This window comes from Lepus europaeus, chromosome X, assembly GCF_033115175.1.
Source record: "Lepus europaeus isolate LE1 chromosome X, mLepTim1.pri, whole genome shotgun sequence".
Lineage (NCBI taxonomy): Eukaryota > Metazoa > Chordata > Mammalia > Lagomorpha > Leporidae > Lepus > Lepus europaeus.
In genome coordinates, this window is record NC_084850.1 from 115,955,000 (window position 1) to 115,968,308 (window position 13,309).

Sequence of the window (13,309 nt, forward strand, 5' to 3'; positions counted from 1 at the left end):
TAAATGGAATTGTACATCTTGATACTGTATCTTATAGCGTATGTTCAGTTTTTCAAGATTACATGGTCCTATTATCAACTTGAAAATAATTTTCATTTTGTACTTTATCAAACACAAAGAGCTTTATACAGAATTTTAAAGCTTAGTCTATATTAACTGTGGATTTTTTTTAGTAATGATTTGTATTTTATTTCATTTGAAGAATATGCAGATAGTAAGAGATTCTTACTACTTTATTTGGGGCTTTTTTAAACCATGAAAAAGAGAGTTGCCTAAGTTGCTTGAATTCCTTAAAGTATACATGGACATTTTGCTTAAGTGTGCCATGGTTCTTTTGGTCAGAGAGAAAGTCATCTATAAAAACCATAGACTAAAAATAGAGTCTAGTAACAGAGTTTTAGCTAAATCATGTTTGTTACTTTGGCATGATTTTTAACTTTATGTATGTCTTTCTTAACTCTGAGTGAACATTAAAATTGATTTACTACTCCTAAGTAATCATCAGCTGGTTGGATGAGGATGGGGAGTATTAGCCAAAGTATTGGATACTGGAGAAAACCATTTCTTATTGGAGAAAAGTTTGTACAAATGTAGTCATCATGAATCTCATCATCATTTGATAAGATTAGGAACATAGGGTTAGTTTTAAGAAATTAGTAATTTGGGCCATCTTCTGCTTTCCAAGGCCATAGCAGGGAGCTGGATCAGAAGTGGAGCACCTGGAACTTGAACCAGTACCCAAATGGAATAATGGCGCTGCAAGCAGTTTTACTTGCTACGCCCCAGCCCCAGCCCCTAGACTTTATTCTTAAGTACTTCTGTAAAATAGTACTGTGTGAATACCTAAGTCTCCTTATGCACCAGGTATAATGAAAAACAAAGTCAAAAGTTTAAGTAAATAGTTTTCCCTTATGACTATTGATGTGACCAAAATGGTTATATCAGAACCTTCAGTTCAAAACATATGTATGTGTAGCTCAGTTCCCATTCTTTAAGTGATAAAATGATTTAACCACAACTTTCAGAGGAGATACTATAATTATCCAATAGGGTTAATGATATTTTAATATTAAATTGTGCTTGACATTTCAGTTTCCAACTGTAATTTCCTGTGTATTAATAAAAAGCCCAAAGACAATTACATTAAGAAAATATTTAAGTAAAGTAGTAATGATTAGTATATCAGACTTAAAGAATATCTCAAAACTATTGTCTCATAAGTGCTAGATTACAGTATTTAAGGTGAATACCTGAGTACGTGTGCTAAGGATTATAATTAAATAACATAGAAGAATAAAGCAGAAAAGGGCTCCTCTCAGTTATAATAGTAACTATGAAGTTGTATTTTGTATTTTGGTTTATAGCTTGCTAAAGACTTTGACATGAAAGATGTTGTTTGAGTTTGGGCCGCAAAATTTTGTGAGATGAGTTAGGAAAGGTTTATAGTCAGATTGTGTCCTCACTAAACCAAATTTATCAAGATATTTCCTTTATATCCCTCTGAAGGATTTTCCAGTAGCAGTACCTCTTCTAATCATATATTTTAATGAGGCACAGTTTGGTAATGACCTGTACTATTGGGGCATTGAAATAGTACTATTTGTCATAGTCCATCCCCTCCATCATGAATGAATAAATTTCCATAGTTGCATGCATTTTCTCTTTTTTTATTCCTCCCTCAGTTCTGGGTTACTTGAGTTATGTTTTCTCTTCCTACTTGCAACACTTGGGATAATGTTCTACAAAGAGTTCACATCCAATAATATTTTTCCTGACTTAACTCTGTCCAAAAGGATGAGCCTCTGGGCTTGTGTGTATGTGGTAGAAAAGCTGGAGGAGGGAGGAGGAGATCATAGCAGTAACTGTTGTTGAGAGAAATCTGTGGTGAGAACAAGATTTTTCTTGTTTTTCAGATTTTTCTTTTATAATACAGTATTGTTTAGAAATAGGAAAAACATTTTTTAAAAGATCTATTTATCTGAAAGGGTTACATAGAGAAGGAGAAGAAGAGAGAGAGGGAGGGAGGGAAGGAGGGAGGGAGCTCTTCCATCTGCTGGTTCACTCCCTAATTGGCCACAATGGCCAGAACGGCACTGATCTGAAGCCAGAAGCCAGGAGCCTCTTTTGGGTCTCCCATGTGGGTGCGGGAGCCCGTGACCTGGGTCATTTACTGCCTTCCCAGGCCATAGCAGAGAGCTAGATTGGAAGTGGAGCATCCGGGACTAGAACCAGCACCCATATGGGATGCTGGCACTGCAGGCAGCGACTTTACCCGCTATGCTATGGCGCTGGCCCTGAGAAATAGGAAAATTAAATAAGGGATATATTACTACACTTTTTGGTTTTGTACTCACTTGGCGTATGATATAAATTGATAGATGATTGACAGAATTAATTTTAAAAAGCAATTTTAAAAACTGGCATGCCAGTTGTGTACTTGTCAGTGTGGTTACAGGAGCCTCCAGAATTTAGCATCAGCCTTTCATGACTCCTGAAGAAATTTGCTACACTTTAGGCTATTATAATGAACACCAAATGGACTTATAACCCTCATCTAAAATGTAACAAAAATAGGAGACTGCTTATTAACAACTTTAAGTTCTTATTCCAAATATTCTTCCAAATCAAGAACTCGGAAAACACAGGTTTGGCATTATTCTGCCTTGGCTTCAAGGCTAATGATGAATATACTTGATGAGGAATACTTCGCTTTAAGTGGCAGTTCTGAAGTACTTGCATGGAAGGTGGCGCACAATTAAAATTATTCCAACAGTCTGTTATGCACTGTACACAAGTAATAAAATTAATGGATGCACTTCAAGTAATGATCCATTTCCTCTGGGTGCAATATATTTATTCATAGACTATTTCAGGGGTTGTTTAGAAAGTGAGATGTGAATGGATTATGATCCATTATCCCTGAGATTCTAATGTGCTACTGCAGAACGGTTTTCCTAAGTATTGTTCATAATGCCTAGTGAATTAATGTTTGTATTCTGAAACAGCTTACAAAAAATTTGAAAATCAAATGCTCAAATTATTGATACTTAAACTTTGAAGATACTTAAACTTAAAAATTGTAATGAAAATTAAATTTTTAAATTGAGTTATGATGAACAGTTCTATGAAATACATGCAAAATAGTTATATGTGATAGTAAACTTTTTTTTAAAAAAAGATTTATTTATTTATTTGAAAGTCAGAGTTACACCCAGAGAGGAGAGTCAGAGAGAGAGAGAGAGGTCTTCCATCAACTGGTTCACTCCCCAGTTGGCCACAAGGGCTGGAGCTTCTTCTGGGTCTCCCACAGGGGTGCAGGGACCCAAGGACTTGGGCCATCCTCCACTGCCTTCCTAGGCCACAGCAGAGAGCTGGATCCGAAGTGGAGCAGCTGGGACTTGAACCGGTGCCCATATGGGATGCTGGAGCTTCGGCCAGGGCTTTAACCCACTGCGCCACAGCACCGGTCCCAATAGTAAACTTCTTCATATGCGATTATTCACTTATGGAACATGTAGAGCCCTTATTTATTCTAGAAATGGTTAATGGACGTTCTTATGTCACCAGTAGTACTGGCAAATGGATGAGAATTAATTCATAAAGTCAAAAAATAGCATTTCTAATATTCTTTCAAGAATGATGTTCTGAATGTTATGACATGCTTCTGATGGCTTGCCCAAGTATTTTAAAGCACATTTGAAGTAAGAGAGACTATCTGTATATGACTTTTTGATTCTGTGTTTATTGTTCGCTAATGTTTATATTCATATGAGGTAAGCTATTGAATTGGTGTTTGGCAAGTTTGCAAGTATAGAGTAGTTACTCTGTTTCTATTCTAAAAAATAACTCTATGAGATAATGCCAGATATTTCCTAGAGGGGCTTACAGTTTAGAAAGACAAGTTATACTCTAGTTTAACAACAAGCATGTTCACAAGTTAATTAATGCAATGCTTATATAGAAATTTTTCATAATTAAGCTTATGATTCTCTGGGTTTAATGCGTCTTTGTTAGTGGCATGTAGAATTTTTTTTATTTTAAAGTATTAAATATTTGATTAATATATAATACAACTAGTCATTTCTGTTTTTAATGTTTGGTGTAGTTGTCCCTTGCTACAATTTTAAAAAGTTACAAATATATGATCAAATATTCTAAGATTCCCTAAAAATTCTTAGCAGTACATTGCTAGTTATTGATACAACTTCTTAAGCAATTTATACATTTATGCTCTATATCTCATATTACTTCCAATTTATATAATAAAAATTAGTAATGATTTAAAATATTAACCATTTTTTATTAAATAATCTCTTTCAGTTATTACAAAAGGAATCTGTCTCCCTCTAATTTCAACACTTGAGAGATCTAGTCTTTTTTCTTAATTCCTACATGTTCTTTGCTGTTTTCTCTACATTGATATTCCTTACTATTCATTGGTCTCCATGTAGAACAATTTAAACAAGTATTATCTATATTAACTCAGGGTTGATTCTGTTTTAATCATATTGTATTGGAAAAGTGAGACTTGATGAGATTAGATGATGTCTAATAAAGGGGCATCAATTTTGAACTTAGCTCTAGTAGCAGAGTACTCACTATTATACACACACACACACACACACACACATATATATATATAGCTGCTTTTATATTTAAAGGCAAAGATACAGATACAGAGAAAAGATATTCAATCCCACTCACTTATTCCCCAAATGCCTGCTACAGTCAAAGCTGGGCAAGGCCAAAGCCTGGAGCCCAGAACTCCATCTGGGTCTCCCACATGGATGTTAGGAACTCAAGGACTTGAGCCATCACCTGCTGCCTTACAGGGTGCACATTAGCAGCAATCTGGAACCACAAGTAGAGCTCAGACTCAAGCCCAGGAATTCCAATAGAGGTTGTGGGTGTTCCAACTAGCAACTTAACTACTATGCCCAACAGCCTCCCCTAAAATTCCCACTGTTAATGTCTACTACCTTTCTGCCTGCCACTCCCTTTATCCTGACATGGAAGTCTTCCTTTATATGGAAGTCCCATGACTTCCATAGAATTGAATATATTAAATTACAAAGATCAATATGCAAATAAGAGTGTTATAATTTCATTGTCTTATGGGCTTATACAAAGTTGACTTTTCTCCTTTGTTTTTATTCCTTTTGGAGTAATATTTAGCACCCTGATGTTTGTTGGGACAATATAGTGTTTTGTGTAATGCTCAACAATGATTCATTAAAACCTGTCCCTGAATTTCAGTAGTCACCACAGAACCCATTGGCACTTTATTATAGTTTATCTTTTGTGAAAGAATAACAGATGTTATTAATATTGAGTATTAACTTAGGATTTTATTTTTCCATTTGCTAGCAGTCTTCATGTGTTTGACCTTTCTCCAGGGCACATATTTCTCTGTTCCTTTATTAGACAAATGTTAAATAAAACTCAGTCTAGCAGGAGTCCATCCATACTTGTAATTTACTTAAGATCTCTTATTAGCCTAGTTAAAGTTTGGCTCATCTTGTAACACATCATGGACTTCCTTTTTGAAAATGCTTACTCAACTTTAACTCATTTTAAGACAAAACATTTTTCCTAAGCATCTGATCCATGGCACAGTTTTGATATATTAACTAATGTAGTTTAAAAACTCTCCCCAGTGAAGGAAAAGCTTTACAGTGAGCTCGTGCTCCTTTGACATCCTTGTAGATAAATGTAGAAATTGGAAACATTCAAATATTCATTATTTCAAACATACAAGAATGTTATCACATCTTACACAGTTATGTTTTAAAATGCATGATATTTGGAGCAGGTGCTGTGCAATGGGTTAAGCCATTACTTGGAACACCCATATCCCATACTGTAGTGCCTGAGACCAAGTCTTGACTACTCTTGGGTTCCCATCTAGTTTCCCGCTCATGCACCTGAGAAGGCAGCAGATGAGGACTCACTTGCATGGGACTCTGCCATTCATATGGGAGACGTGCATGGATCTCCTTGCTCCTGGTTTAGGTCTGGCCCAACCCTGGCCATTGTAGGCATTTGGGGAGTGAACGAACAAATGCAAGCTATTTCTCTGTCTCCCCACCATTCTCCATTTAAGATAAATAAATCTTTAAAAATAAAATGCAGGATATTATATGTAATCAATATTTTTCATTATATAATGCATCTGTTAGGAAAGAAAATATAAAACTAATGTGTCTAAAGAAGTCTAAATTTAGGGAAATAACTTTAGAGAATATATATATTTTTTTCTCTTTATTTTTTAACTTTTATTTAATAAATATAAATTTCCAAAGTACAACTTTTGGATTATAGCGGCTTTTTCCCCCCATAACCACCCTTCGACCCACAGCCATTCCATCTCCTACTCCCTCTCCCATCCCTTTCATATTAAGATTCATTTTCAATTAACTTTATATATAGAAGATCAATTTAGTATATACTAAGTAAAGATTTGAACAGACTGCACCCTCACAGAAACACAAAGTATAAAGTACTGTTTGAGTACTAGTTATACCGTTAATTCACATTGGACAACACATTGAGGACAGATCCCACATGAGACGTAAGTACACAGTGACTCCTGTTGTTGATTTAACAATTGACACTGACTCATAGGATGGCAGATGTCCTAAACAACACTCCGGCCTCAGAATCAGCCCTCAAGGCATTCAGATCTGGCTGAAGAGCCCATGAGAGTATAGCAGGCATGGAAAGCCAAGATATCATGGAAAAAAAAAAAAAGACCTAAATGAAGGATCTCTGTGAGTGAGATCCCAGTGGAAAGAATGGGGCCATCAAAGAAGGAGGTACCCTTCTCCGAAGGGAGGAGAGAACCTCCACTTTGACTATGACCCTATCGGAATAAGACCAAAGTCAGCGAACTCTAAAGGCTTCCATAGCCCTGGCAACTCATGACTAGAGCCTAGGGAGATTACTGACGCCATGAACAGGAGTGTCAAATTGTTAAGTCAGCAACAGGAGTCACTGTGTACTTACACCCCATGCGGGATCTGTCCCTAATGTGTCGTCTAAAGCCAAGTGATGCTATGACTGGTACTGAAACAGTATTTTTATACTTTGCGTTTCTGTGTGGGCGCAGACTGATGAGGTCTTTGCTAATTATATACTGAAGTGATCTTCTGTATATAAAGAGAATTGGAAATGAAAAAAAAAAAAAAACAACCTGGTGTTAAAATGGAAATGGCATAGAAAATTAATTATTTTGAAAAAAAAAATTATGTAGGACCTCTGTCTTTAATGTGCTGTACATTGCTATTTAATGCTATAATTAGTAATCCAATGGTAGTTTTTTCACTTGATATTGCTATATGGGCAAAATGTTGAAATCTTTACCTAATATATACTAAATTGATCTTCTGTATACAAAGAGAATTGAAAATGAATCTTTACATGAATGGAAGGGGAAAGGGAGCGGGAGGGGGGAGGGTTGCGGGCGGGAGGGAGGTTGTGGGAGGGGAGAAGCCATTGTAACCCATAAGCTATACTTTGGAAATTTATATTCATTAAATAAAAGTTTAATAAAAAAAAAATAAACCAAAAAAAAAAAAAACAATTGACACTCTTGTTTATGGCGTCAATAATCACCCTAGGCTCTAGTCATGAGTTGCCAAGGCTATGGAACCCTTTAGAGTTCACCAACTCCGATCTTATTTAGACAAGGCCATAGTCAAAGTGGAAGTTCTCTCCTCCCTTCAGAGAAAGCTACCTCCTTCTTTGATGGCCCCGTTCTTTCCACTGGGATCTCACTCGCAGAGATCTTTCATTTAAATTTAACTGAAAAGTGATCTCTGTTAAATATAAGAGTGGGAATAAGGAGATGTACAGTTTGGCACATGCTCAATTGGACTTACCCCTAATGGTAGAGTTAGAAACTTGCCAGGGAATTCCAATTCAATCCCATCAAGGTGCATATACCAATGCCATCTCACTAGTCAAAGTGATCAGTTTCGGTTTATAACTGATCATAAGGATAGGATTAAGTGTCAAAGGGATCACATAAACAAGACTAGTGTCTGCTAATGCTAACTGATAGAATTAAAAAGGAGAGAACAATCCAATATGGGAAGCAGGATACACAGCAGACTCATAGAATGGCAGATGTCCTAAACAGCACTCTGGCTTCAGAATCAGCCCTTAAGGCATTCGAATCTGGCTAAAAAGCCTATGAGAGTACTTCAGGCATGGAAAGCCAAGACACTGTGGCAAAAAAAAAAAAAAAGAGAATATGTATTTTAAACTATAACATAGCATATTCTAGAATGATGATAATCATGTGTGTGTGTTCAGTTTTATCCTTGATATTTTCTGGATTGAGTTTCATTCCCTATAGATGACCTTCAAACTTTTAGATCAATATCCACAATTATAAATGAAAAGTTTTTCATATTAGATTTTTTTCCTAATGTTTGTTTCACTTCCTTAGGTCTATGAACAATCCATTTCTGGTCTTCTCTAGCAGAGATAGAAAATAATTCATTTTAGATAAATTATTTTCCTTCTGTAGATGAGCATACAAATAATAATTCAGTGAATTCACAGACTCGTTTATAAAAGTAAAAAAGCAAGTTAGTTTCTGAAAATTAATTTCCATAATACATATTATTTTTAATATTTATTTGAAAACATCCAAAAAGTTTTTGTTCATGATCAACCTTCCACCTCTCCATTAGTTTTACCAGTTTTTAAAAATTTAGGTATATTCTACACTTCTACATCATACGTCTTCTTATTTATTTATGACATTCATATTTGTCTTAGATGCTACTCTAATAATTTGCAGTCAGTAATCAGAAATCATCTTCATACTTATATATCTTTAACACTAAATAGTTTAATTTGAAATCACATGATGAATACTTTTGTAATTGCAATGTAGTGGTTTTCAGATCTTTCAGCCTGTGACTTCAGGGCATATATTTAAGATTTTTAAAATTTTTCTTTCTAGAGGGTGTTAATGCCGACAGTATCAAACAAGCCTTGGAACAGCTGAACAGCCGGTGGATAGAGTTCTGCCAGTTGCTAAGTGAGAGACTACACTGGCTGGAGTATCAAAACAGCATTATCACTTTCTATAATCAGCTACAACAATTGGAGCAAATGATAACTACTGCTGAAAACTGGTTGAAAACCCAACCCACCACTGCTTCAGAGCCAACAGCAATTAAAAGCCAGTTAAAAATGTGTAAGGTAAGAATATTTCCTTCTTCCATTTGGAACATGATAAATAGGTACTTCTTGGCATTTCCAAAAGACAGTAGCAAAGTGTTTAGTAATGAAATTTCAACCTCCTACAGATTTAGCTAAGCCACTCAAGATCAAAATATAAGCAAAGAAAAACAGTTTGAATAGATAATATATGGATGTCCAAATTCTAAAATTGTATTGTCAGTTTGTAAAAGGATGAGACAGTTTGGGAATATGGAAACCACATGCATGCTTCAAAAACTGGCCTCTACTTTGGAACTCTTTATTTGCTAACAGCAAAATCCATTCACATTTTAAAATGTAGACTCCATACAAATAACTAGAAACACAGGTCATAGTAAACTGATAGGCTCTACAGTTGGATACATAAGGAAAATCTTTAAAGCTGATGGCCCACTCTAATTAGGGTATTATGAAGAAGGTTTCTTTACAGAAACATAGTTTCCAAATATGGTTAGAATGTAGAAGAGCCACAAAGGATAGGGAAATAAACCAGCAAAAGAGCTATTACTTCTGATAAGTCAGAATGGATGAAAGAAGGAAACTATGGAAACCTAAAGAGATAGAGTCAGAGTCATGGAAAAGGCAGGCTTAGGAGCCTGCCCAAGATACCCTCATAGAAACACAGCCAGGATAATCAACACAATACTTTCCTCTCTACCTGTGTGGACAGGGATCTAAAGTCACTAAATTAACAAAATGCCATGATCTGTTAAATATCAGTCATCTGGGTCATGGAATGGTGAGCAGTGCATCTAGAAAGGTGATTGAGAGCTGGTTTGAGAGGGGCTGGAAAGATATTAAAGTAACATTTCTGTAAGTGTATGAAAACAAAAGATATAAAGTAACGAAACTAGTTTGAATTTTTTCCATTGTTGCTATGAACTATGCATTTTTCATGGGTGAAAAATTGACTAGAGGATGGATTAAAAGGTTTCCAGGATGAACTTTTCATGATAGATTGAGATGATTGTGTTGAATACAAAAAGCTGTGAATGGGGGTTAATTCGCATACTTTAAAGGAGTGGTTTAAATAAAGGGAAAGTGAAGAGGGACCTTGGAAAAGGTATTGAAACCATTTTGAAGGGTCAAACAGTTAAAGGATTTGATGATTCTTCTCCAATGATTTATAGCTTTGTGAGGTTATAAAAGAAAATCAGGAGGTATATTTTTAGATAAAGACTATAGTGCAGGAATCAATTTAGTTTTTTAGGCAAACATCCAAATCTAGGGAATTACTGTATATGGAGCCATTTTATAGTTAAATAATAGAATCTTTGGATTTTATGTATGAATTAGTAGAATAACTGACTTGTGTTATTTTTTTCAACAGAAATCAGATGTTACCTTAGCCTGATTCTTGATAATACGTTGCAGGAATCAGTAACACCACACTTGCAAAATATATTTACCAATAAAATATATGATAGATCTTCAAAATGTTAATGGAAAATATGTATTACGGAAAGGCTCTTCATGGATTTCAAAAGTTTTTGCACCAAAATAAACTTACCTTGTGGTTATATTTTTCCCCACAAACTTTTGAAGTACCTTGTATGTTCAGTGTTTCTAATTGCCCAAAACAATGCTGATAATTAGCTTGGTTACCATGCATTAAAACATTAACTGCATGGCTTAAATAATATAAATGTGTTTCCTCAAAGTTTTGGAAGGTAGAAAATCCAAGATCAAGGTCTGTTAGGGTTTACATTCTGGCAATGGATCTTTAAAATAAAAGATTTATTTTTTTTAATTTATTTGAATTGCAGAATTACGGGGAGAGGAAGAGAGACAAAGAGAGCTTCCATCCACTGGTTCATTCCCCAAATGGCTACAGGGGCCAGGGCTGGGCCAGGCTGACACTGGGAGCCCAGAGCTTCTACTAGGTCTCCCACGTAGGTGCAGGAGCCCAAGCACTTGTGCCATCCTCTGCTGCTTTTTCAGGTGCACCAGCACAGAACTACTCTGAAGAGGAGCAGTCAGGATGTGAGCATCACAGGTGGAGGCCCAACCTGCTACACCACAACACCAACCCCCTGGCAATGTGTCTTGACCAAGACAGAGCCAACAAGGGTAGCTTCCTTGATGTAGGGGCATTTGAATCAATTTGTGAGGAGTTGGAGTTATTGAAGAGAACAAGAGTCTCAAGGCAGAAAGAACCCAGAGAGAGAGAGAGAGCAAGAAAGACCAAGCAACTGAAAGAAGTTCCATGTGAATGCTGAGTGTAGAAGAGCTGAGAAATAGGAGGCAGAGACAAAGCAGTGACTACAGGAATGCTAGGATGCTAGGAATTTGATCTGAATCTGAGGATCATATGGTAATTGCTGGAGATTGTATATAGTAGGGCACATCAAAAAACTTCTTGGGAAACAGATGAAAAAGAAATTTGCTGTGGTACCAAATTTTGAAATCTATGCATGTGACAGGACGTCAAAAGTTTCACGAAAATTGTGTATCATGGAAAATTATTTAAAATAGATTTGAACACATTTTGCACCTAAGTAAGTTTATCTTTTAAATCTGTTTTTCCATGTACCATTTGCAATACCTTCATAGTAAACATATTTTTGAGGCTTAGGAAGTCACCCAAAATGAAAAAAAAAATATTGTATTATATCCAGTCTCAAAAATTCAAATTGTGTTGACACAGTCCCCCCTCTCTTGAAGACCTGTTACTCTTCCTCTCACCCATTGGTTCCTATTCCTTTTAGATGTTTAGTTTTGGTAAAATATTTAGCAAAATATGCTTAACACTCATACAAAAGCTAAAATATATGCTGTTTGGATGTTAGTGATAAGTAAATAGAATATTTTATCATGTTTGTCAGTACTTTCTGTTACTTGGAGATGCTTTAAAAACTGGACTACAGATTTAGCTCATAATCTAATTCTGGAAAAAAAAAAACTGTTTCCTAATATGTTGGTGTTGGAGAACCTCTTGAAAGTTGGAGGAACTCCATGTCTCCTTTCTGAGAAAAATGCAAAAGCTTCCATCAGACAGTCATATAATTTTAAAAGATAAACAGACTCGCAGGGGAAAACTTACTCTGCAGGAAAATCACAACAAGTGTTTTTTATGGAAATAATGTCTAATTGTTAACATCTTATAAATGTATATTTCTGTTCAAAATGATCTCACCTCTGATTTATTATCAGAACTTAAAGGTCTCAACTGAACACTTGGCCAAATGTTCTAGTAACTTCAGAGTCCCCTTTGTTTTGAAAAACATACTTGGCTATACCATGGGCTCCTTCTATAGCCCCCTAAGCAGGAAAATGATTGCCTTCCATCTGGCCAAATGTAAATCAGGATGTTAACTTTACAGCAGATGCCAGTGCTACAATTTGAAAATCTAGTATACAAAGTATATGTCCATATTTCTATAATAAAAATAGAATATTACCCTTGACCTCTCATCTTATTCTTTATCCATGAATACACATCAACCTTCTTAGGCTTGATAGAATTTATATTAGAATGAAGATGCCTCACCTCTTCATTTTGCTAAATGTCTTTGATCTTCACCCACCCAAAAAATTGAATTGTCAGAGATGAGCTTATTTGAATCAACCCATTCTTTTATATCTTCTCTTTAAATCTTCTAGAAATCAGGACAAGTAGCACTGTTCATTAGGTACACTTGCCACCATGAAAGAATTTATGTCATAAAGATATCTCTTATTGCAACAAAATGGATGCAACTGGAAACCATTATGCTCAGTAAAATAAGCCAGTCCTCAAAAGACAAATATCATGTTTTCTTTGATATGTGGTAGTTAATATAGGATACAAAAAATGTGTAGGAATAAAACTGATACCATGTGATTTGATTATTATTTTTAGCCCTTGACTATACTCCTGTGGAATAGTGGTCTTCTTACTTTTTACTTGTTGAATATTATGGTTAGTGGTGCATTAAGCCTGTGATTATAAAGTGAATTGAAATTATGTTTTTGCAAACAATTAAAGGAAAAAGAAGGAAGGAAGGAAGGAAGGAAGGAAGGAAGGAAGGAAGGAAGGAAGGAAGGAAGGAAGGGGGTTAGGGAAGGGATAGAGGGAGAGAGGGAAGTATGG

At 35.6% G+C, this 13,309-nt stretch overlaps 1 protein-coding gene across 9 annotated transcripts in view; it reads left to right on the forward strand.

Moving 5' to 3' along the window:
- The window catches only part of DMD (dystrophin), a 2,142,101-nt gene that overhangs the window by 721,509 nt on the left and 1,407,283 nt on the right, over positions 1–13,309 (forward strand). For all 9 annotated transcript variants that reach the window (XM_062183372.1, XM_062183374.1, XM_062183379.1 and 6 more), the window contains one exon: positions 8,975–9,216. In XM_062183372.1, coding sequence (XP_062039356.1) covers positions 8,975–9,216 — 242 coding nt within the window. The remainder of the gene's footprint in view (positions 1–8,974; positions 9,217–13,309) is intronic.